This window comes from Vidua macroura, chromosome 5 (genome assembly GCF_024509145.1).
Source record: "Vidua macroura isolate BioBank_ID:100142 chromosome 5, ASM2450914v1, whole genome shotgun sequence".
Lineage (NCBI taxonomy): Eukaryota > Metazoa > Chordata > Aves > Passeriformes > Viduidae > Vidua > Vidua macroura.
In genome coordinates this window covers 20,008,086-20,031,402 of record NC_071575.1, presented here as the reverse complement: position 1 = coordinate 20,031,402, position 23,317 = coordinate 20,008,086, and the positions used below count along the sequence as shown (strand labels likewise).

The following is a 23,317-nucleotide window of genomic DNA, read 5'->3' as shown; positions in this document are numbered from 1 at the left end:
CTTTCCTTCTTGCTCTGAATTTAGAAGAGACAGAAAGTTGCAGAAGAGGAAATAATCTTTTCCACCTGCCAGCTGCAGAAAATGTCAATAGCACTATCTTCACATACAGGCAGCCAGCTGGAGGGACACAGAACAACTGCATGATGAGACAGCTCAGGGGATTTGGACTTTTCCACACAGCACAGCAATCCTGATCATGGGGCAGGAATCACGGTACCAACCTACCCTGGCCCAGCCAAGCACAGATGGTCTGAATTTGAAATCGTTCTTAGTTGTCTTCATATTCCTCCAAAGCCTGGCTCCCTGACACAATGAAATTGAGAAAGGACATCTCTAGCATAACACTTGAGGTTCAGAAAAAGGAATAAGGTTGATCCACTACAGGCGTTAATGCAGAAAGATCCTTCAGACTTAACTATGGACTAGAGGTGTCAGCTGGCAACATTCTGAGAGGAAACCTGAAAATTAAGGAAGCTACAAATACGGGACTCCAACAGTCAGAGCTGAGGCACACTTTTGAGGCAGCAGACAGAGTTACATTCCCTTGCTGCAACTGCTTAGACAGCTGCCTGGACAGAGGGATGTGGCCAGCAGCACCATGGGCCTGGCAACCCTCCTCACCATAGTGGCTTGTACTGGTAAAAGGAACTAAACAGGGAGGATGAGAGTCACACAGGAAGCCAGCAGGACAGAACTCTGTCACTGGCCTCTCTGCTTGTGCTACACCATGTCTTACTTATTTCCATGTTTCTTGAACTACTTTGCCTACATAAACACACGCCAAGACATTTTACTAAACTTTTATTGTAAAAACACTGTTTCCCAGGTTTTATAAATAAGCCATACACGTAACATAGTTACGCTCATTCGATCCTCCAACACCAACAGCATTAAAAAATGAAACAGGCTAAAAGAATGCAAGTCCAGAAAGACATTAGGTTTCTGATGACCAAGTTATATTTCACATGGAGCCTCCTTTCTCTATCAGCCTCCAAACAAGATGCTGAAAGTACACAGCACTTGCAACACCCCCAAGAACTGACAGGGAGGCATTTGAGCCTTAAAAAGAGCTCTCACCCACTCCCCAGGCATCGTCAGCCGCCTGTGTTTTCATGCTGTCTCAGTGTGCTGTGGGTGAGAAAGGAGAGGGCAGTTTGCATAGCAACCTCCTACACCCAGGCAGCTCAGCTGTTGTAGCCTCCCAAAACAGCAGGGAAGGGCAAGCCGGGACTGCTTCCCTGTGGCTCACACCTCCACAGACAGCCTGAAGGGAGACCCTTGGTGCTGTCAGGTCTGCACAGACATCTTAGAATAAAGGAAGAATGTATAAGCAGCATGCAGAGAGAGGAAAGACAGGTGCTGGTCAGAGCCATACTGCATGGTAGCAGAGAAAGCAGAGGAGAGAGGAAAACTATGTGGAATAAAGGGGAGTTAAACAACCATAGGGCTAGGTGGCACCTTTTTGCTTTCGCTCTCCCCTGCTAGCGCTGCTGTGCAGTGTGTTGTGAGATCACCCATTCCTCACTTGCCTCTTGCTCCAGCTCAAACACCAAGGAAAGACCCACAGACAGATAAGAAATCCCACAAGCAAGGACAGGACAGTTTAGCAAGTTTATACACACACACGCGCATCAACTTCATGTTTCCCACAGAACTGTTACGTCAGTATGAAAAAAAGAAATCTTGACATTTAAGTATTAAAAATAAAGCCCCACCTCCAGATCATACAAAACTTGTCAAAAGCAGGAAGAAATCTCTTGTATTCAGCAAGTCTGGGATCCGGCCAGGAGTCAGGAGCACTTCCAGACACACACAGCCAGGCTGCCACCAAAGAACATGTACAGCAGGTTCTTCACCTCGTGAGTGATCTCAAAGCCAAAACCTTCCCCAATCACCACATGCCAGGAGGACCCAAATTTCTTGTCCATCGTCTCTTTGATCATCTTGGCAGCACTCTGGAGAACGTTAAGGAAGATGCCATAGGGTGAGACAAAGCAACCAGAGAGGTTTTATGCAAACATCCCCCTAATCTTCTCCTCCCTTTAAGACTACTAAATCCATGGGCAACAGGAATAGCAGCTGCACCTCAGGAATTGGGCACTCCCCAGAGGTAAACCCAAGGGTAGAACTGGTCTCAGCAGCCTCCAGCCCAGCAGCTAGGAAAAACTAAAGAACTGCATCACTTCTGTTGTTCACAGAGTCTGAAGTAAGTGTTCTGCTTCAGATGCTGCTAGAGTTATACTGGTTGTGATGACCATGAGAGCAGATTCAGGTCACTAAGCTGCAGCTATTTTTACAGGAGTCCATTTTTTTCCTCCAGCTAATTACCAAAACACTGAAAGTAGGCTGACTTTTAAAAGGCTTGCTTCTCCCAGATCACACCCTGCTTGATCCTAAAAAAGGCAAGAGGAAGATTTTTCAGTGACAGGCAGTGCCCTGCCCATGAAGCAAGGTATGTTTTCCCTTGATCATTGGTCCTAAAGCCAAGAGGGAATATTTAACAGACTTTCATGTACTAATCCCCAAAACAAGAGACTCCATGCAGTTCTGAACCAAGCCCTCAGGACACAAGGCGTTTTATAAACAGAGTGGAAGCAGGTCTCAAGAAGGCAGGATAAGCAAGGAGGTAAGGTCTGGGAGTCAGCACCACTACTAATCTCTGCAAAGTGCTATTATAGATCTTGCAGACCAAGGGAAATTAATCTGAGATCTAGCCAAGCTCCTTGCCTCCTTCTACCCTAGTTCAGTGCAGAGAGTAATAGGAGGTCAGGACCTGACTCTGCTCTGCCCTACACCTTTATCCCTGCTCCTGCAGGTTCCCTGAGCTGCAGTTTCAGCAGGCTGCCCGTTTTGGGATGTGGCTGGTACCTCATTGTTGGTGGCATGCTTCTCACACGCTGTGACACACAGCTCCATGGTCTCTACACGCATCTCCTCCGGCATGTCTGAGTGCTGCAAAGGGCAAACAGACAACACAACTAAGCAGAAAATTAAGAACTGCACACAAGACAACAGTAAATTGCTCTAACTTCTGCATTGGCTCTATCAGGGGCTAAGATGTAGTAAATCTGAAAAGGCTTATTGCACTATAAGTGAACAATTCCTCCAGCCAATGAGGAATTCTTCTCTACCTACATGAAAACTAGCACTGTGTAAGCACAGCTTAAAGAAGGAAATCAAGACATTTGCCAATTTTTCTCCTATAATATAAAGGGAAAGCACGCTAACACCGTTTCCACCACAGTCCTTAATTATTGCTATATGATTAACAAAGAAATCTAAATTACACAGCCTTTTCTTCTGCTGCTGCTATCTGGCTGGCTAGCAAGATCTTTTGCTCCAGCTTCTTCAGGACAAAAAGCAAGCTGCATCCAAATCACAAGAGAGGGTTCCAAAGGCAGTGTGCTCTCAATCTGTTTGATGGATCACTTTGGCCCAGGTTTCCTCTGGCTGTCATGGGGAACACCAGAGCTATTAGATTTCCCCAGGAGAGGTCAAGGACCAGCAGTACACACGTTCTCACAGTAGCTACGCAGCAGGAGAAGGATAGTAAGAATGAAGGCAGATTTTCATATCTCTGACACTGGTAGATGTGTAATCCATCTCCCTCCATACCCTAATCAGAGGAAAACTGTGAAGCCTTTTATAATCAGCCTCGTCCTTTTTTTCCTCCTCGGTTTCTTCCATGGTCCTTCCACAGAAACTCCAGGAAGGGGCAGAGGGGCTGCCTGGAGTTCAGCAAAGTGCTGCGGCACAGCCAGCTGAGAGGAACAGGGTTCTGTGTTCCTCTCTTCAGCAGGAGGAGTCACTCCTTGGCCTAGAGGACACTGCTTCAACAAAAACAAACACGGGCAAGAGACAGATGGCTTTCAATTAAAACAAAAGGCAAAGGAAACTGTTACGAGAATATCATGCTATCTCACTCACTTGCCATTTCCTCAACAGCACCTTCACACCCGGCTGAGAGTCTTAGCTCATAGACCATTAATGCAAACAAATTATTAAACCGTATTTTTTTCCATAAGTGAGGAGCACAGTGCTTCCCAGAAGCACCAGTGGAGCTTGAGGGAAGAGTTGAGCCAAGGTACGGCTTTTAGGAGAGGACAAGAGAACAATGTATCAGCTGCTACCACTCTTGATTAATTCCAAAAGGATTTTCCCAGGACACTATTATCTGCAATAGCTTCAAACTGCACATGACAAGAGAAGGGTAGGAGTATTTTAGGCACAGAATCTGCGTACTCGTCTGGACGGAAATGTTTAACAGGAACATCTTGGTCTCGTTTGTGCACTTGCTCCTCAGATCCCCGAGCATTTGTCAGCTGGGGAGGGCCATATGGGAAAACTCCGGACGTGCCTCAGGGCCTCATTACCAGCCTGCCTCTACCCTGGCAACGCAGAGGCACAGCACTGACGGAGAGATTCAGAGCATTTCGCCGCCATCCTCCCTCTGGTTCTTTCACCCACAACAAAGCATCTTCCTCTCCTACCCAGGGGAGCAAGGGTGAGCTCATATTAAAAGGAAAACGAATTCAACACGGTGTCAGGCGACACACCAGTCACTTATACCACGTACACAGAGCTGTTGGCTAAAGCACCGAGTCAGACCACTAGCCGTCACATGGGGGCCGTGGAAGGCAAACCACGACCTCCGCAGGTCAGAACCCCGGCCTGGCCGGAGCCACCCCCGGGAGCCACTTCAACACCCACCCCCAGCCCGGGGCGTGCCCGCGGCCACAGCCCGAGGGTGTGAGGCAGCGGAACGCGGCCGAGCGGACCGCACACCCGAAGCAGCCCCGCCGCGCCGGTCCGCCGCCCTCGTCCCCGCAGAGGAAAAGCTCGGCCAGCGGCACTGAGCGGGACCGCGGAGCTCCGGGCGCGGCCTCACCTGCGCGGCCGCCGCGGCCCAGCGCCGTTGCTAAGGAAGAGCCGCGCTTGTCATAGCAACCGGCGCGGGAAGTCCCGCCCCCCTTGCGCCCATTGGGCGGAGCGCGCCGCTCGGCGCGTCTGATTGGCTGCTTCCCCGCCGGCCGCCGCGCAGGGCCTTGCGGCGCTGGGGTGGCCACGGAGCGCCTGTGCTGTGCCGCCCCCCCCGGCCCCCAACCTGGCTTCTGGCAGCTTAATATTTTTCTGACTTAAAACGCCTTAGGGGCCTAGTTCTAGGTATTTTTTCTTTAAAAAAAAACAAGGATAAATATAAGAACAAGGAGCGATTTGGGGCAATTGTGGTTTTTTTTTGTTTTTTTTTTTTAACCACAGAATCAGGTTAGGAAAGACCTCTGAGATCATGGTCCAGCCTGTGACCGAACGCCGCCATGTGAGCCAGACCACGGCACCGAGTGCCACGTCCAACCTCTCCTTAAACACCTCCAGGGACGGTGACTCCAGCACCTCCCTGGGCAGCCCATTCCCATGTCTAATCACTCTGTGAAAAAATTCCTGCTAATGTCCAGCCTGAACCTCTCTGGTGCAGTTTGTGACTATGTCCTCTTGTCCTGTCTGGTTGCCTGGGAGAAGAGGCTGACCCTCACTTGGCCACAGCCTCCTTTCAGGGAATTGGAGAGTGACCAGGTGCCTGAGCCTCCCCCTCTCCAGGCTGAACAATCCCAGCTCCTTCAGCTGCTCCTCACAGGATCTGTGCTCCAGAACCCTCACCAGCCCCGTTGCCCTTCTCTGGACATGCCCCAGCACCTCAATGTCCTTCCTGAGCTGGGGGTTCCAGAACTGGACAGTTCTCATTGTGTGGGAGAGGCAACAGTTCATTTTAGCATGTCAACAGGAGTGTAAAGAAGGAGAAAGTGATGCTGTGGGGATGAATCATGAGTTTGCAAACAGCTCGTATAGCACCAGCCTCCATCCCCATGGAGAAAATCACCTCCCTCCCACCCTCCAAAGCTTTATGCTTGTAACATCTGTTTGTTTTGAAGTTTTTCTTGGCTCTGGGCTTGCTACCAAACCTTTCTTGTCTCTGCACTCTGCTAGCCAAACATCGATTACCTCTAAACCAGAGCTTAAATGGTTTTCAGAGAGGTCTAGGGTTGCATTCATGTGAAATTAACAAGGATGGAGAAGCAGCTAGCTCCAGGATAATACCAAGGGAAAGACTTCTCATGTGCAAAGCCCCAGCTGCTGGGTGTGATGACTGGTTTTCATCAGTGGCCATCCTTGTCTTGCAGAATGGCTCATGGCTCTGATTTTTCATGTGGTGCTTGTGACTGGTATGTGTTTGAAATGTTCTTGCTGCTCGCTGCCTGCTGAAAGAAGAATTTGCTTTCCAGCTGTTTGAGAAGGAAAAGAGTGGGGGAGGAACAATCTGGGCAATCTCCTGCCCCTGCCAGCTCAGGAGTCCTCTTCCCTCACCATAGCACCAAGCTCTGCCCTGTGATCACGGGGAGAAGAACACCTTGTTAATCTCTTCCACAGGTTCAGCAGTGAATCCAACTTCCTGCCTGTCCTTTGCCTGACAGAGCAGTGCTGGGGGCAGGGAAGCTGTCTTTGGGCTTGCAAAGACAAAGCTGCAGTGATCATTCATATTTTCCTTTTCTGTCAGTGCTGGTGGTGTCAAAAATGAAGCACTGCCTCCTGTGCCACTTGTTCTCCTACCTCATTCCTGCCTTCTGGGCTAATTCCTTCTCCTTCCTCTTTTGGACCTCTTGCAACAAGGCAGGCACAGAGCTAAAATTGTCAAGAGACAGATAAAAGCTGGGAGATCATCATTTTTTTCTTTTTAGACAAGATAATTAGGAAGAGAATCTCTGCAAGGAAGAAGATCTTTCCATCATCATTACTTTATTTCCAGGCAGCTACTCTAAGCTCTCCAGGGACACGGCACTTTCAAGCACCGTATTCTTGCTGTGTTTTTTTTAATGCTTTAATCCCTGTGTACTTCACCCACTTTTACTACCAAGCAGCAAGGGAGTGTGAGCTGGTGTGTTTGTGTGCATGTGCCTCTGTGCGTGAGGCAGGGGGGAGCACGCTTATCTGTGTGATTCTGGGTTCAATTAAACATGCTTTGGTTCTGATCAGTGTGACCCCCAGGAGTGTTTTCCTCAGGGAATGTTGGGACTGCTTGTGAGGATTATTCATCAGTGGCTCCTAGGTGAGAAGCTAAAGGAAAACGGCTGAACAAAAACTGCAGTGGGCCAAAGATAAGAAAACCAATGTTTTTGTGATTGTGGTGGGTGATACAGTGGGGCTGCAAGATTGAGCTGCCTCCTGAGGAAGGAGAGCGTTCTGCTGGCCTGCTTCCATCTCCTGTGGCTTAACAAAATGTGAGCAGTTGGTTTCTGGACCCTCAAGTGCAGGGTTTCCACAGGCTGCCTCTGTACCACTCTGCAAACCTTGTTGAGCCAACAAAGGTTACGTGTACTGCTCTTTTTGCTGCTGGTTCTCATGGCACAGACAGCACATCACCTGATCTTTAGTTTCCAATACTAGTGGACTGGGTACCCTTCTGCAGGTGAAAGCAAGTGCAGAGCAAGGGTTCAATTCACCCCCGTGGGTCTGTAGGGAACTGTAATTGTTGCTTTGCTCTGGCTGGTCATGCCTTAATTGCCGCTAATCAGAGGTGGAGACTCTTAGATCCCTTTGTTTTCAGCAACCACAGTGAAATGCGTTGAAACAAAGTACTATTTGCCTTCTGACATGAGGGTGTGTTGTACTCCTTAGCTGAGCACAGAAAAGTAACCATTGGCTGCAAAATATACATATATCTAGTAAATATACTGCCTCATGCTTTCTTTTAGTCATCTTCATTAACCAGACAGCAGGCTGACTCTTCATCAGGTGGAGGACATCTTTTCTTTTCTTTCTTTATTTTCTTACCTGCTTCTGGCCAGGTTTTGGGACTTCCCCCTTGTCCCTGTGGGCACAGGCTCTGCCGTGCCCCATCTCCTCTTTGTGGTAAAGCAGGGGGGCTGGAGCTTGCTATCCAGCCTGGCAGCCACAGCCCAGGGACTGGGCACTGCTCCACACCGCCTTGGCTAGTAACAGAGGGCCAAGTCTGGGGCCTTGGGTCACACTGAGGTGCGCCCTGCAGCTGCCCCAGGATGGTGTGGAGACAGCTTTCAGGAGGCTCCGTGGGAATGCTGAAGCCACATTTCGCTGGGATCAAAACCCCCAGCATGTTGAGCTGAGGGAAGCCAGAGATGGGGACACTGGTGTGCAGGAATGGGTGGCAGCCAGGAGCAGTTCAGCCTCTGTGCCAGAGGACAGGGCTGCTCGCTTTGGGACAGCCTGATCCCCTGGTCTGCTGGGAAACATAGTGCCCCACGTGATCCCATAGCTACTACCTCTAGTAAGGACAGCTACTGTTAGTAAGGTCTGTTGCTGCAGCACTAGCAGCCGTGCGGGGGCTGTTCCTGTGCCAGATGCTCCGGAATCGTGGTGCGTTCCCTGTGTGAGCACTGCACAAGTCTTAATGAGCCTTCCTGGCTCTGGGAGGGAGCAAGTGAGGCTCCCAGCAGGACAGGAAGGTGAAAGGAGGCAATTAGGCAGCGTCCCATTGTTAGGGCAGAGCAGTAGTGGGGACTTTGGAAGTCACCTCCTGGGGACAAGTATTGGCTGGCTTGACCTCGTTTGAGGGCACCAGGAGGCTGACACACTGCGGGGAGCCATGACATGCAAACTCTGCTGAGGTTGCAGGTATTGGGGAGCGCAGGAGATCCCTAAAGCTCACTCTGAAGTCGGCCGTCCCAGGATTGCCCGTGTCCCTGGGAAGGCAGAGCCTGCATGGCCAGTGGTGCCCTCTGGAAAGAGGGGCAGGGGCTGGAGGGGTTCATAAATGTCAGCATTTTTCTTTTCAAACACAGAAGTTAATAGCCATCAGGCCTGAAGGTTTCCCATTGCCATGTTCAACTTGATCTTCTTCACTGCCAGACAAAACTCTTTGGGAGTGTGGGATGGGTGGTATTTGAGTCTGGCTAAGCCCTTGGCTAGCAGAAAGCCCTTCAGCAGAGAGTCCTGCAGATTAGGGAAGGAAATGGCAGTTCCTTTCCTCTCCTCGAAGCGTGCCTACAACCCCTTGGCAGGGACATAGAGGACAGCACATGGGTGGCATCCATCACACCTGCCTGTCTCCCACAACGTCTCCTCTTGTGCCAGCTCCTGCTGAGCTGCCACAGCCCAGCGGTGCCCCTGCCCTGCACTGCCCAGCTCTTGGTTGCCCTCCTCCTTTTCCCCCCCATCCTGGATATCTGGACACAACCCAGCCAACCAGCTGAAGTATCTGCCACAAGCACAAAACCTTCTCCACGCCACTGTTAAATATTTCCTTCCCCACCCTCCTCTTTCCCTCAAGGCTGGCTTTGTTGTTCCTCATCTCTTCTGTGCACAACATGTTGTTTTCCAACCAGCTGCCCTTAGAGAGACATGGGGCTTCTCCTGAGTGCTCCTGGTTAATTTAGAAGCAAGCAATATGTGTAAGTCATTGTAATTACTCCTTGCAGGCAGCAAAGCTATTGATTTGTCATCTCCTCTACCTTTTAAGCCCTGTTGCAGGTTTGCAGCTCTTGCAAGGCTTGGCTTACTGAAAAGAAATAGTCTCATCTTGCTTTCCTCCTCCTCAGACAGGTAAGAAGCAGACATTGCTTCCTGCAGAAAGCCAGGGCAGGATGGAAATCAAATATTTATTTCTGCTCTTCATTTGTGTCTCCCATCCAATTTCTAAGCTCTCCATAATGCCTTTGTTTCCTGAAGAGCCTTATGTGGAGGCATTTGCTGGAAGCTTTTAAAAGGTTTGGGAAAATTCTACCAAGTTTTCCTGTGTGCCCCCAGGTCTGACTAATTGTCTGTGAGCCTCTGGGGGAGAGGAGCTCGCCCTGCAGAAGCTCTGCCACCAGGCTCCCCCCATTCTCCTGTTCCAGAAGTGACAGATCCACATCCTGGGGACATGGCTGGGATTAGGATCATGCCAGCATCATTTGGCAGAGGTGAGGAGGGCAGCACCAAAGGCCCTGATCAAGCATCTCCTGGTGTCCCGTTTGTTCCTGCTTTTCTGGAGAGGATTTACACAGAGTTTCAACATGGGCTGGGTTTCCAGGCTCCAGAGGAGATGGGTGTTTTGCCAATAGCCTACATCAGCAGCCAGGCTGTTTCCATCCTTGTTCATCCTCTCATGTTTCTCCTGCCTTGGCCAGCAGCCCCAAGAGCCCTCTCACAGTGCTTCTGCAGTTTTGATAGGAGGGTCTTCTGGACCAGTTTCCTTCCCCATTTAACCTCTTTCTGAGTTTATGATTCCATCAGTGTTTTTTGACATTTCCTCCTCTAGAAAATGTTGCGCTTCTTAATTATGCTGCTGTTATTTGGGCACACGAGCAAAGGGCACCTGTTGAACCCTCTCCTCTTAGTGATGGGGGTGTGAGCCTCCAGCTCGGCAAGGCCCTTGAACCAATGTTCCAGCTGAAGTACATACTTCTTCTTCAAAACCAGCCCTCAACTTTGTGAAGACGTGCTGAAGGTGAGAGTGCCAGCCTTTCTTTTATGGCATTAAATACCCTCCAGAAGGAGAACTGGTGGGGGACAGCTCTGACTCAGAGAGGAGATCCCATCAGCATGCCAACAATGGGGAAACTCAGTACTTGGGCTTTTTGCTGTTTCCCCCAAATATTGGGGAACCTGTGCCTCTCATAGCAGGAGCAGGACCCACTGAGAGGCAAAAGCACCATGCAGACCTGGTCATGAACTGTTCTACAATAGGAGCTCCAAGAGCCATACCTGAACCGTCTTGTGCCTAGCTAGGTCAGAAACTCATTACTAGTACTTAATTAGATTTATGTTCAATGTGACTTCCTTGCTATCGTGCTCTGACCTAGAGGGCAGGATTTCTCACTTGTTTCTGCTTCCCTCCATGGAGAGGTGTTTCCCCCAGCCCTCATGCCCCACCTGCAGCAGCCTGTACCCCATACTGCTCTGCAGTGGGGTAGATCAAAGGTGGCCGGACCATGACACCATCCCCTGCCCCTCTGGGGCAACAATACCAAACCCCTGTGATGATATTCCTGTAATGCCACTGGTGGGCCTGGCCAACTCCCTTCAGTGATGCAACCCTCAGCACCCTGGGGAAGGTCACCTCATCTCAGGCTGACCAGTCCTGTCCATCCCCCAGCAACCTCGCACTCGGCAGCAGGCTCGAACAGAAAACATCACGTTTATTGTTCACGATCAGCTTTACAAAAGAAACGTCCCAACACGGGCACGCGTCGGGGGCCCTTTTCACAAACGTGCATTAGAGAAAGCGCGCGAGCGAGCGAGGGAGAGGGGGCAGCTCCTCAGGGTGCACGAAGGTCACAGTGTTCCCACTTAGCAGAGGGGCTGCTCCCCATCCCCACCGTGTCATCCCCCGTGGGCTGAGTCACCCCAGCACTGGCAGAGACCCTGGGCGGGGGGATGGGGGGTGGCAGGGCTATCCCTTCTGCCAGCTTTGCCTCCCCCAGGGGAGGGGGCAGCTGTCACCCAGAGTGGGACTTGGGGTAGGGGGAACACTGGAAGCTGAACACTGCATTGAGCAACCATGAGAGCCCCGAAATAACCCTCCCACCCCACCCTCAGACACACACACACGTGCACATACACACACTCACATATCGAGATGTTGGTGACCACGCAATGTGGAAACAGTGTATTCTCAGGCACTCCACAGGGAAAACACCAGCCTGCTCTTTCACCCTCCCAGTTTCAAGGCCAGTGGCAGCCCTGTCCCTGGCAAGGAGCAGCTAAAGAAGGGTACCTGGGTGGAACAAAGGGCAGTAGCCTAATCCAGTACCAAAAGATTGGAGGATGGATGGCAGGGCTCCTCTGACCGCCACCATCCTCCATCTCTTTTTTCCTTGCTTTTGCTCCCTTCGATGGCAGTGCTGCACTCTTTCCCCCTCGGCCAGCGCTGGGGGAGATGCTTTGCCCCTTTCCCCCCATTCCCTTGGTGGCTCACCCATCCCCCAGCTTGGAGGCGGTGGGAAGTGCTCTCTTCCCTGTGCCCCAAAACCCCGGCTTGCTTTGGGCAGCCCTGCCCAAACAGGCAGCAGAGGCAGGGAAAGGGGTACAGGGGCGTAAGTGCTGTGCTACTGAATCTCTCCATTCTCCCTCAGCTTCCCTGGGGCCACATTTGGAAAACCAGGGCAGCAGGAGAAGGATGGGGCTGGAGGTGAGATCCTGGAATGCAGGCTCATAAAACTGGACAGTGAGGTTGCTAGAAATAAATAAGGGAAGGGGATGTGTTCAGGTGATGCCTGCACCCTGGCATCCCACTGAGGCTGGACTGCACTCAAAGTAGATGGAGTTCTTCTTCCCACTCCCTGTTAGGTCTGACAAGGTGAGGACCCTCACCATACCAAGGACACCTGCAGGTACAGCGAGTTCCACCCAAAACAGAAGTGGGGCAAGATGAGACTCAGGAGCCAGCCTGCCAGGAATGAGGACAAGCCACAGCACCAGCACAGGGACAACATGGAGGCTTCCAGGGGCCCCTCTCCCTCCTGGGACACCAGCACAGGGGGCTCAAGCATTGCCCCGGCAAGGCTACTGGTCTGGGAGGGGAGAAAGGGGCTCCCTGTTTCAGGGCTGCCACCGGCCTCCTTGGCACTGGGGAGAGGGCTGGGGGCCACTCATGCCTTCCTCCCTTCCTCACAGGCGGCAAAGCCTGCCTTGCTGGCACCTCCAAAGACCTCCACCGCCTGGTCATCCCACTGGATCACGTTCCCTTGGAGGTGGGAGGTGCAGTTAGCCAAGCCCAGGATCTCTGCTGGCGCCAGCATGTGGTCCCACACGCCAAACTGCGCCAGCTCTCCCACGAAGGCCTGTGTGGCATCAAAGCGGCCCCCCAGGGTGTCCTGGGAAAGAGCAGGAGAGGTGATTGGACAGGGATGAAGAGAAAACGAGGAACATGCATCCAGTGGGAAATGGCAAGGGGGAGAGGGAGAGGTTTGGGGAGAAGCAGAGCAAGGTGCTTGATGGCAAGGAGGGGAGGGGATGAATGCATGGAAGAGATTCAAGAAGACAAGGCAGGGAGGTCAAAGAGATAGGGAGAGGGAGGAGAAGACAATGAGGGCACATGGCCAGCCTGGAAGCTGGATGAACAGGCAGGAGAGCCAACTGCCCTACCCACGCTGTCCCCTCCCCTCGCCCCATTTGGGGGCTTTTCCCCCCAGCCAATTCCCACTAGAGAGATGCTAACTGGCAGCTCTCGGTGTCAAACTGGTACCTACCTGCTCCTGACCCAGGATGATGATGCCCTGGGGCCTGATGGAATGCCAGGAGGCCAGGTTCTCACCAGCACCCCGCTGTTCACCATCCTGGTACGCTGACCACTTGCCGTCCCGGGTGGTCCATGCCACGCAGACGTGGTGCCAGGCCTTGTCCTTCAGACTCAGTGGCAGCTGGGCAACCTTTGAGAGAACCGCGAGATCCCGGTGCTTGGTAGGACTGCTGGGGGACCCCAGGATCTCCCCAGCCCCTTGCAAAGCAAGCAGTGCACCCCCATGGTGCTGGTGGCATCCCAAAATCTACAGACATTCATATGTGCTGCTTCTCCCTCTCAGAACTCACCCCAATGAGCCATCCTCCTAATCCTCCTGCCTCCCACCATGAACCTAGGGCCCCTTCCTCCCAGCTCCCCCACATCAGTGTCCCCAGGAATGTAATTTCCTAGGGGGATTGAAGCAGGGAAAATGTGGGCAGGGTTTCCTCTCCTGCCCCTCCTGCAACTGTGCTGACCTTGTCATTGATGAGCAGCTCCAGGGGGTTAGAGCCCCACTCCAACAGCACGATCTCATTGGCTTGGCTCGGGACAGAGTAGGAGAATGGGGTGCCAATGCCTGCCAGGGCCTTGGACTTCAGCCACATGCAGATAGTGAAGGCGTACAGCTCCGGCAGACTCTTCTTCATGCGGGCATACATGTAATTGTTCTGCACTGGGATGGTCACCTTGAAGGCATCAGGAGGGCTGTAGCCCAGTGGTCCTACATATGAAAGATGGGGAGGAGAGAGGAAGGTCAGCACCTGTAATTGGAATGAGGGTGACCCATCCTGGGGCTCTCCTGGCGATGTACCTCAGGGTAGGAACTCTCCTTCCCACCTCCATCGCCACTGGGCAGGACTCACCGTGCTCCAGCTCTGTCACCCGGTTCTGGAGGGAGTTCAGCTCCTTCTCGATGTTGTGCTGCTGCTGGCTGCGGTCAGTGCTGGCGGCCTGGCGCTCCTTCTGCAGGGTCAGGATCTTGGAAAGGAGCTGCTCCTCCAGCTGCTCCATCTTGGTGTGGAGGGCATCACGGGCAAGTGCCGGGGCAGTGGGTACTGAGCCATTGGTGCGGGCTGGCAGCTCCTGCTGCATTTGGCGGCAGCCATGATGGCGGGAATAGGAGGGACAAAAGAGAAAATTCAGCACAGGGTCACTTTAAGAGTTAAAATAAGGACATGCCCAGCCTGCAGCACTACAGGTAGTGCTGGGATGACAGCCCCATATCCGCACTGGGGTCTTCTCCAAGAGCCTCCAGCTGACTTTGTACCTCCCCTCTCAGAGCCCCCATTGAGATCATTACTGCAAAACGAAGCTTGGCTGCTGTTATGACTTTCTGCTGCTTCAGAGACAGAGCAAGGATGGGATGTTTGGGTCATCCCTTGGCTCTGCTCCTGCAGGCAGCCTCCCACAATGAGGAAATGATGCAGGCAGGACCTTGGAGCTCCCCGCCACTCCTGCTGCTCGTGAGGCTGCTTACCTATAGCTAGCACGTTAACATTAACATCACTTAATGGGGCTGTAATCCTCTTAGCTGTGCTCAGCTGGTGTGCGGGGGTGTGTGCACGTGTGCCAGGTAGCTCTCCATAAGCCAGCCTCTCCCGGTCCACCAGGATGGCAGGGACAAGTGGGACTGGTGCCAGGCTGTCATGTCTCTGGCCCTCAAGGCATGCGACATCACCTGGGGACATTGAGCCTGTCTTGTCCCATCAGGGTTAACACTCAGACCAAAACTCTTCCCATGGCAAATACAACATGGCAGCTGGTGAAGATACTCCCAGCTGCTACTGCACTCTGCAAAGACCCCAGATCCCACCTGACTGGGAAACCCCATCCCAGCTGGAAGAAAACCAGTCTGGAAGGGAGAAAGTGACCCTCTGCCATGCTCCTGGAGTTTCTCTGTAAATAGGAGCCCTCTTCTTTCCCTATGTGCTTAGTGCATTAGTGTCTCTGCCATGGGCTCTGAAAGATGACAACCACCTCCTCTGTGTTGCCAGACCTTCCCAGAGGTGCTGGAGCAGCCATGGAGACCCTTGCCTTGGCTCCTCCGGCACCAAGGGATCTGCATGCCTGCTTCAGCCCTGGACATTCACATGGCTTGTGCTAGCAGCACATGGGGGACACCATCCCTGTCGATCTGAACAGCCTCCCTCCTGCCGCTGAGCTGGCCTGGGGGAGGTCAGCACATTCACCTGTGGCTGTGGTTCCCTGTTTTTTCTTCTTTCTTATACACAGCTTCTCCAAGCTGGACAAGACCTGATAATCACGCACACAAAGCTGAAGGGGAGGGATGCCTGCCCACATCACCCCTAATCTTCACTATCCATCATGAACAAGAGAGGGGAGGGGAAGGCTGGAAAAAAGTCAGGTTTGGCTGGGCAGGATGCAGCCTTGGCGGATTGGAACAGCAGGGAGAGGAAAAGTGAGAAGATGATATTGGTGTGAGCACAAATGTACCCACTCTGGGCAACAACATGCTCAGGCTACAAATAAAATGGAAGTTATGATGTTCCAAGGTTGGCAAGAGCTGCCAGCAGGGTCTGCCAGGGCAAACCCACAAGTTCTGTGAGGAAAACCAACCTGGAAAAGCAAAACCCAGCAAGAAAAGAGAGGTTGTGCAGGGGACATCTGCCAGCCGTGACCAAATGCCAGTTCTCACTGCCAGCTTGCTCTGGGCAGCACTAAGGATGCACAGTGAGAGCAAAACCTCTCTGGTAAGGGAAAAGTGCCCAGCAAAGAGCATCCTATCTTTGGTCATTGCAAAATTGATAGATTAGCTGATAGGAAAGGGGCTTTAACTATTTTGCTGGGGTTTGGTGGTTTTTTTGGCGGGGGGGTGGTTTGGGTTTTTTTTTGGGGTTGTTTTTTTTTTTAAGTGGGCTTGGGCACTGCATGAAAGGCAGGGTAGAGATGGCAGGAGGGAAGGGAAGTGCAAAGTTTAATTCTCATCCTCCTGGCAGGGATAATTCCCACCTGGGGCTGTCTGCATTTGTACCCAAGCTGATCTGGCTGCACTGGCAGGAGCCTGCACAGGTGGGATGGGGTTGCCTTTGCCTCTATGGCCACATCCCGTGGGCTCCAAGAGCTTTTCTCGTCCTTTCAGGCTGCCTGGCTACAGCGGAGGCTGGCACGCTCCTGTCTGCCGCACGCTTTGATTGCTCGAGCTGCGGGTTTGGAGCCTACGTCCCTGCTTTCATGCATGGCTCCATCTGTTAATGATGAAACAAGAAAAAGCTGGGAGATTTTGTCACTCGCACTAGCCCCCAATAGCCTGCCCTACATTATTCAGTAGTGACTGAGTACTTTTTTTTTTACTTCCCTCTTCCTCCTGCTTTTCTCTCTGCTGCTATTTTCTTCCCTCTGTAACTTTTCTCCCTATGGATTTTTCATTTCCCTGACTTTGAGGCATCTCCTCCTGATGCTTCTCTCTGTGCTCACACACTGTGTCTTTCCCCATTCACTTACTTCCCCCCTCCCAAGTTTTACCCCATCCAGCCCTCTCTCCAGCTCTTGCTGATCCTTCCAAGTTGGCAGCCAGGGTACCGACAGCTGGAGCCACGTGGCCGACTGAACCATTGCTGCCCCCATGTTCCTTCTGGAAAGGGATTACAGTCAGTACCCTCATCTGGCAGTGTTTCAGGGCCATCCCGGCAAACACCATCCATATCCCTGCAGTGGCTGGACAGGAGACCGGACTTCCCATTCTACCCCGTGCCCCATCATCAGGGGATGATCCCCCTGATGCCAGGCTGGGCTGCATCCCTGAGCCATGATCCTCATCTCCGAGCTGCCGCTCGAGCATCTTTCTCACCAGGCAAATTATTTGCAAAATTATTAATGGTTGGTGTGCAGCTGTTATTTACTGGTGACCTTTGGGGAGGGGAAGGGGGGGAAGCGCTTTCTCTCTGGCTGTTCGGCAGGCACCCGGCTTCCCATCTGCCACCGCACAGCAGCAGGGGAGTGGGCAGTGGGTGTGGGGGAGGCTCGTTCCACGCTTTTTGGCCACCAGAACCGGCAAAAAAGACTGAAAGATGCCAGGTAATATTAATCACGTTAAATGTCAGCGGCTGGCAGGGGGTGGGGAGGGGGAGGTGGGGGCAGGGGGCTGCAGCAGCCACGCCAGCATGTGCTCTCTGGGGCTGCAGCCCTCAGTCAGCAAATGCACTTTGATTTACGTAAGGAGATCAGAGCCTCATTTACTAATGCACGGGCAAATCTGAGCGCCGCTGCTCCCTCTGAGCCCCCAGCACACCAGCGCCCACCTTGGCTGCTGGGACGGGGCAGGCAGGAGCACAGGACAATGCCTGCGGGATGGAGCCCTGGCACATCCCAGGGATCAGGATGCTCGGCTGCGTGCGTGCACAGAGCAGACCCATTCCACTCTTTGGACCCATGAATCCTTACAGCCCACACAAAACTCCTCTGTGGCTGCTACCCTGGCATACTCACTGCTGCAGGACAGCACACCTGCTGCACCAGAGTTTTTTGGACACAGCACCAGAGTTTTTTGGACACTGCCACCTCTTTGGACCCAGGCAGGACCTTGGGGATCATTAAACTCCAAAAGGGACTGCATGGAGTAGAAGAAAAATAGGGATGCATCAGCCTTTCCCTCTTCCTCACAGGAGAAGGGCTCACCGTTGATCATGTCCCCCTAAAATCTCGCTCGGAGGAGGAGGGCTAATTTGGGTGTTTACATCCCCTCACTGCTGGAGATTAAGATGAGGGAAGCAGCTAGGTCACTACCATTCCCATTCCCTTACCCGAGGGTTTCCTGCCAGCAGCCAGGTCACCAGCCGCAATGGCACAGCCACGAACCAGCTGAGGAGCCAACAGGCTGTTGCATTTCCACCAGGTCCCCCACGGAGCCCATCAAGGCTGTCCCCTCTCCCACTCCACTCTCCTGCAAGGGATGATGGGGAGAAGGGGGGCATCTGCATCTCTGCACAGCCCAGGCAGCCAAGGTGATTCTCTCCCCAATCCCTTTCCATTTGCAGCAATCAGTAAAAGCATGGAAAAGGAGCACCTGGGTCCCTCAGCTCTGTGTTCAAAGATGCACCAGAGTGTACAGACATGAGCACATGCTGAGAGAAAGGGGGGGGGACCCTTGAAACCAGGATGAAAAAGCCTAACTAGGCTGCTATGCATGAGGAAAGGACTATCAGTCCCGGGGTAGCGTTAGGAAGAGGTGAGGGAAGATGTGTGAATGCTGTGCTGATGCTAGCCCAGCCCCACAGAAATGGCAGGGGACAAAGAGAGAGACCATGAAGGCCCTCCCTGCATCCTTTCCTGGGAAATCCTTCTGCCATACCAACAAAATTAAGAAACAAATGCCTTAATAGGTTTTTCAGTGCATGAATAAATCTTGTTATGCCTTACAGACAGGGCTGAGAGTGCCCAGATTAGATCAGCAATCTTCCACCAGCCCCCTCCCTGTAGTCCCAGCTCTGAAGCATCCAGCAGTAATCCCTGCTGGCAAACCTGACTGGAGACTCCCTGGGATGCAGCCTTCCCAGAGCAGCTCATGGCATTTTGTGTCATCTCTCTTCTGAGACTAAGCCACCACAGACTTGGCAGCATTTCCTCTCCTTCCCAATGGGTTTTGCAGTCTTCAGCACATGGGGGCCACCTCGGGACTGTCCCCATCCAGGTAATCTTTTGGGATGATCATTGCCATCATCCAGGATAGCTGTGGAGGCTGAGAGTGCCTCCCATGTCATGGGGTACCCCAGGAAGGCTCCCAGGGCTGACAGCCAAAGCCATGCGGGACAGAAGAGTGCAGATACCCCACCATGAAGTTTAGGTGTGTGCTCCTGGGGTGGGGTGGGAGGCAATTTGGAGAGGGAGGACACAGGCAACTGTCCCTGGATGGCTGAGGTGTGACCATGAGTCTCAGCTGGCTGGGCTGCAGCCATCACAGGGGTGTGGTGCACACCAGTGACACTTTTTATCAGGCAGGAGCCAGGACAAAGACCAGCCTACCTGTAACACACGGCCCTATTTCCTCACCTGGCAGGGCTCACTGAGCCTCAGCGTGCTGTGTCTCCCCTGCAGAATATACTTGGGACCCTCAGGCCCCTGGCAACACAAAACCAAACAGTTTTGGTCATGTGCCACTTGGCTCCCTCATCAGTGTGTGCATAAGCCTCGTCCCAGCACCGCTTTAGGCTCCCTAGGTGCATGTGACAGCCCGCTCCAACCCTTGTGAGCTTCCCCCTCCTCCACCCCAAACCTCCCACCACCACCAGAAACCCCGGGAGAGGGGCCAGGGCAGCTCATGGGTGATGCTGCCCCACAGAGAAGAGGGAAAGCATGGCTCTATGGCCTGGTGCTCCCCAAGATCCAAACTGATATGCTGGGCACCATCCCACCATGCATCCTCTGGGATATGTGTGCAGAGACCTATTTCCCCACTTTATTTTTGGATGAGCATACTGCTGTGTTATTCCACTGATAGAAAATAATTTGTTTAGGGTTGCAGAGTTTTTTTTTTTTTTTGGGGGGGGGGGTCTGTCCTTCCCTTTGGCTGCATTTGGCTCTGGGCAATGTGTCAGACAGGCTGCACATCCCACTCTCCCTGCATGTGCCTGGCATGCTTCTGTGTTTCTTCTTGTGCCTGTGTGTGCATTACCCTGGCAGCTCACAGGTGCTCCCTCTCTGGTCTTCCAGCTCTTTTCCTTCTTGTGTTCATGCGTTTATTTGCCTTTCTCTGTCTTTTTATTCCTGTTCATAACTCCATCGCTTACAATAACCCTTTCTCCCAGTCTCATTTCTCAGCCTGTGACCTTAGTGGCTCTGAATTTCCCATTCCCATTTCCATTGCCTGCTGCTGCACCCACATGTCTGTAGTGAGGGGGGCAGAGGGGCAAAGCTGAGGAGAGGGACCCCATAGGGTGCTGCATGACTCCCCTCCTCGCCCCACACTCCAGGAAAGAGTGGAGAGGGCAACAGGAAACTGAGCAGGAAGATGAGAAGGTTGAGAACTCACAGGAGGCTCCTTGCAGGTGGCTCTGACGCCAGACAGACCTCAGGGAATAACTCCTACCTGGAGCAATTCCCACAGGGAAAACAGACAACTCTCCTCTTGCAGCTCTCACGTGCCACAGCCATATCCTGCAAAGTCTGCCAAGTTCCACAGGACTGCTGAGTCCAAATCAGCCCAAATAAATCAACACTCACATGCACTCTGTGATGTGCCCCATGACAGGCATCATGGTAGAGCTTTTGGTGCCACTGGATTGTGGCTGGGCCAAGGCTGAGCCTGCCAGGCACACACTGCACAACTGCTACAGAATGGGGAGCAGGGGTCTGCATCCCAAGTGCCAACAGCCCAGTGCCACAGGAATGGGCACAGTGAATGACTCCAGCTGTGCCCTTCTCTCTCCAGCTCCTAAGGACCATGTGGGAAAAGGGTGACAAGCTCCCGGTGGGTGGCACTGCACTTTACTTTGTGAGAGGTCCCATTCATAACCATGATGGCATCAGATGGGATTTACCTTTTTGCTAAAGGGCAGCTCTGGCTGCCAGAGCTGCCAGCCTGCTCTGGAGGAGTCCTTAGAGGGTGCTATGGGGCAAGCAAGGGATCCTACCTGAGTGCAGACTCTGGGGAAATTGGGGCAGCCCTGGTGCTTTGGGACTACTCTGCAGGCAAAGGGGAGAGGAGGGCTCAAGGTGAGTCCCTTGTTCCTGGGCAGAGATCTCAAGAAATGGGAAGGCAAGGACAACCTTCCTGAAGTCTGATGAGGGGGACGAGCTAGTTCGGGGTGCATGTAGCTGCAGGCCTGGGCAACAGCACGTGTAGGAACATCCTTCCCTGGAAGCATCCCGCCCAGACCCCCAGGAGCATCTTTCCCTGGGAGCATCATCCCCTGGGAGCATCCCGCCCAGACCCCCAGGAGCATCCCTCGTACCTCTATCCGGTCGATTCGGTCCTGGAGGGTGCGGACAGCCTCTTCCAGCTCCCGCACGGCGGGCGGCTCGTCGGGAGGGTGGCCCATGGTGCCGGGGCGCGGGGCGGCGCGGAGCCCGGCGGCGGCGGGGGGCGCAGCGGCGGGGGGGCTCCGCAGGCCGCCCTCGCAGCGGCTGAGCTTGCCGGTGAGCTCCCGGATGGTCTCCTGGTCCATGCGGATCCGCTCCTTCTGCTCCAGCGCCGTGCGGCGCAGCTGGGCCGCCGCGCTCCGCAGCGCCAGCAGCTCCTCGGGGCCGGCGGCGCTGCCGGCGGCGCTGCCGGTGCCGGTGGCCGGGCACTCGGTGCTCAGCGGGGTGCAGACGAAGCGGCTGAAGAGCGGCGGCCCCCCCGACAGGCGCGGCCCGGCGCTGGCCAGAGCCTCGGCGGGGCCGTGCAGCGCTCCCAGCCCCTTGTCGGCAGCGGGCAGGAGAGCGGCGGCGGCCGAGTCATTGTCAGCGGCAGCGGCGGCGGCGGGCGCGGCGGTGCCGGCCGGGTGGACGCTGGCGATGATGCAGATGATGGCCCCAAGGAAAGCCAGCATGCCCGCCGCCAGCAGCACCGCCAGAAACTTCAGGGTGGCAGCGGCGTGGGGGGCCCGAGCCCGCGGACGGCGAGAAAACAAAGCGGGCGGGGATGGAGAGCGGGACGGACGGTCGGAGGGATGGACGGGCAGCCCGGAGGGAGCTGGCGGGAAAGGACGGTACCGGCAGCAGCACCGGCGCCGGGGCCCCACCGCGCCGCGCCGTGCTTATATGTGCCGGGCGGCGCCGTCCGCACCGCACCGCACCGCCCCCGCCGCCGCCCCCGCCCCAGCCCCGGCCGTGCCCCTCTTAGTGACCCCCCCTTCCCGCTGAGCACCTTCCCCGGGCTGCAAGGGCGACGGTCCGAGCGGTGGGAAGCGAGCGGGTAAGGGAACGGGAAGGGCAGGGAGGGCGCCACAGGGGCACCCGGGGACGGGGCCAGCCCTGCCTCGGGCTCGCTGAAGTCAGCCCGGCGGGAGCCTCTGGCGAGAGGGTGCTGCTCCGGCACAGCCCAAGGGATGATTTTTTGCCCCGCGAGATGCCTAGGCTGGAAGTAAAGGGCCTCTTGATACCCCGAGGGAGAGAGCCCGTTCATCAGTCATTCCCTGTGATGGTCTTTCGGGCCTTTTCCTCCTTGCCTTTCTCCTAAAAATTAAACTAGCAAACTTCCTAGCTGTCTTGTTCTCCCACCTCAGACAGGACTCTTGCAGAGAGCTGCCATGGGATGCTTCACCCTCTGCCCCACACACCCACGTTATCCATTTGTGAAATAAAGACACACGTTTAATCTTCCCCCACCATCAGTCTAGTCTGAACTGCTCATAAACGAGCTGCTTCAGACAACCACTTTCTCCTTGCTCCAACAGAAGCTGTGCCGTGCCCTCTCCTGTTCCCCAGGCACACTGGGGCCTTGGCGACGCAGCCCTGCCGAGAAAAGAGGAGGAGAAGAGGGAAAACAAACAAAATCAATTTCAAGGTCTACTCAGTAATGGCAGGAAATCCTTCCTTGCAGGCAGGGAAGCAGGAGCATGTGTGTTTAAAACAGCTCCAGAGCTGGGTATGAAACAATGGTGAAGATTACCTCTTCTTTCTCCCAGGCATATTTGAGTGGATAGCAAGGGAGCCAGAGCAACAAAAGACTCCTCAAATTTGGCTGTTGACAGCTACAGTCACCCTTTCTCCCCACAGAGTGCATTGTACCCCAGCCCCTCAAAACCATCACCCCGGAGCCAACAAGACACCTGCCTGACTCGTGGTGGTGTAAGGCTGTGGGGAGGAGGAGAGGAAGACAGATGGGGCGGTTCAAGGAAGAGGTAGAGGTGAAGGAATACCGAGGAGGAAAAGTGGAGCTGGACATGGAGTAGTCTGGACAGGTGGATGTGAAGAAAGCCCAAGCAACAGGCGTCTGGCCCTGGTGGCGAGGCCAGTGAGCGCTGTGGGAGGGCGAGTGCTCGGTGTGATGGGACAAGTGGGCACTGGTGCAGGATGCAAAGGAAACAGAAGCCTGCACCCCATGACATGAGGGGTGGCCCCCTGCCTCCAACGTGTCCCTTGCTAACAGTGGGACCTGCTGTGTCATCCCCTGCCTGCTGCATGCCCACCCTGGCAGTGGCCAGGTGG

At 53.9% G+C, this 23,317-nt stretch overlaps 2 protein-coding genes across 4 annotated transcripts; both read right to left on the bottom strand.

The window, feature by feature from the left end:
- Positions 1-784: 784 nt before the first annotated feature.
- Positions 785-4,964, bottom strand: DNAL4 (dynein axonemal light chain 4). 3 transcript variants are annotated; one of them, XM_053978693.1, is made up of 4 exons: positions 4,889-4,964; positions 3,616-3,827; positions 2,869-2,952; positions 785-1,955 (listed from the first exon to the last, which is right to left on the bottom strand). In XM_053978693.1, the coding sequence occupies exons 2-4, from the start codon at positions 3,685-3,687 to the stop codon at positions 1,791-1,793; spliced, it is 321 nt and encodes a 106-aa protein (XP_053834668.1). In that variant the 5' UTR covers positions 3,688-3,827; positions 4,889-4,964; the 3' UTR covers positions 785-1,790. The 3 variants fall into 3 exon arrangements, with proteins under 3 accessions (XP_053834668.1, XP_053834669.1, XP_053834667.1); XM_053978694.1 differs by having other exon boundaries at positions 3,616-3,830; positions 4,889-4,951; XM_053978692.1 differs by lacking the exon at positions 4,889-4,964 and adding an exon at positions 4,711-4,871.
- Positions 4,965-11,129: 6,165 nt separating this feature from the next.
- NPTXR (neuronal pentraxin receptor) lies at positions 11,130-21,917 on the bottom strand. Its single transcript, XM_053978686.1, has 5 exons — positions 21,139-21,917; positions 14,095-14,317; positions 13,708-13,952; positions 13,200-13,379; positions 11,130-12,824 (listed from the first exon to the last, which is right to left on the bottom strand). The coding sequence occupies exons 1-5, from the start codon at positions 21,715-21,717 to the stop codon at positions 12,600-12,602; spliced, it is 1,452 nt and encodes a 483-aa protein (XP_053834661.1). The 5' UTR covers positions 21,718-21,917; the 3' UTR covers positions 11,130-12,599.
- Positions 21,918-23,317: the final 1,400 nt, after the last annotated feature.

Bases quoted from the DNA above. Each gene is read 5' to 3' on its own strand.
- DNAL4 (XM_053978693.1), bottom strand. From the start codon at position 3,687: ATGGAAGAAACCGAGGAGGAAAAAAAGGACGAGGCTGATTATAAAAGG. The intron at 2,953-3,615 runs GTATGGAGGGAG...TGCCCTTTGCAG, and splicing joins ACAGTTTTCCTCTGATTAGG to CACTCAGACATGCCGGAGGA. The intron at 1,956-2,868 runs GTACCAGCCACA...AACGTTCTCCAG, and splicing joins AGCATGCCACCAACAATGAG to AGTGCTGCCAAGATGATCAA.
- NPTXR (XM_053978686.1), bottom strand. From the start codon at position 21,717: ATGCTGGCTTTCCTTGGGGCCATCATCTGCATCATCGCCAGCGTCCAC. The intron at 13,953-14,094 runs GTGAGTCCTGCC...TTTCATATGTAG, and splicing joins GGTGACAGAGCTGGAGCACG to GACCACTGGGCTACAGCCCT. The intron at 13,380-13,707 runs GTCAGCACAGTT...GTTCTCTCAAAG, and splicing joins AGCTGCTCATCAATGACAAG to GTTGCCCAGCTGCCACTGAG.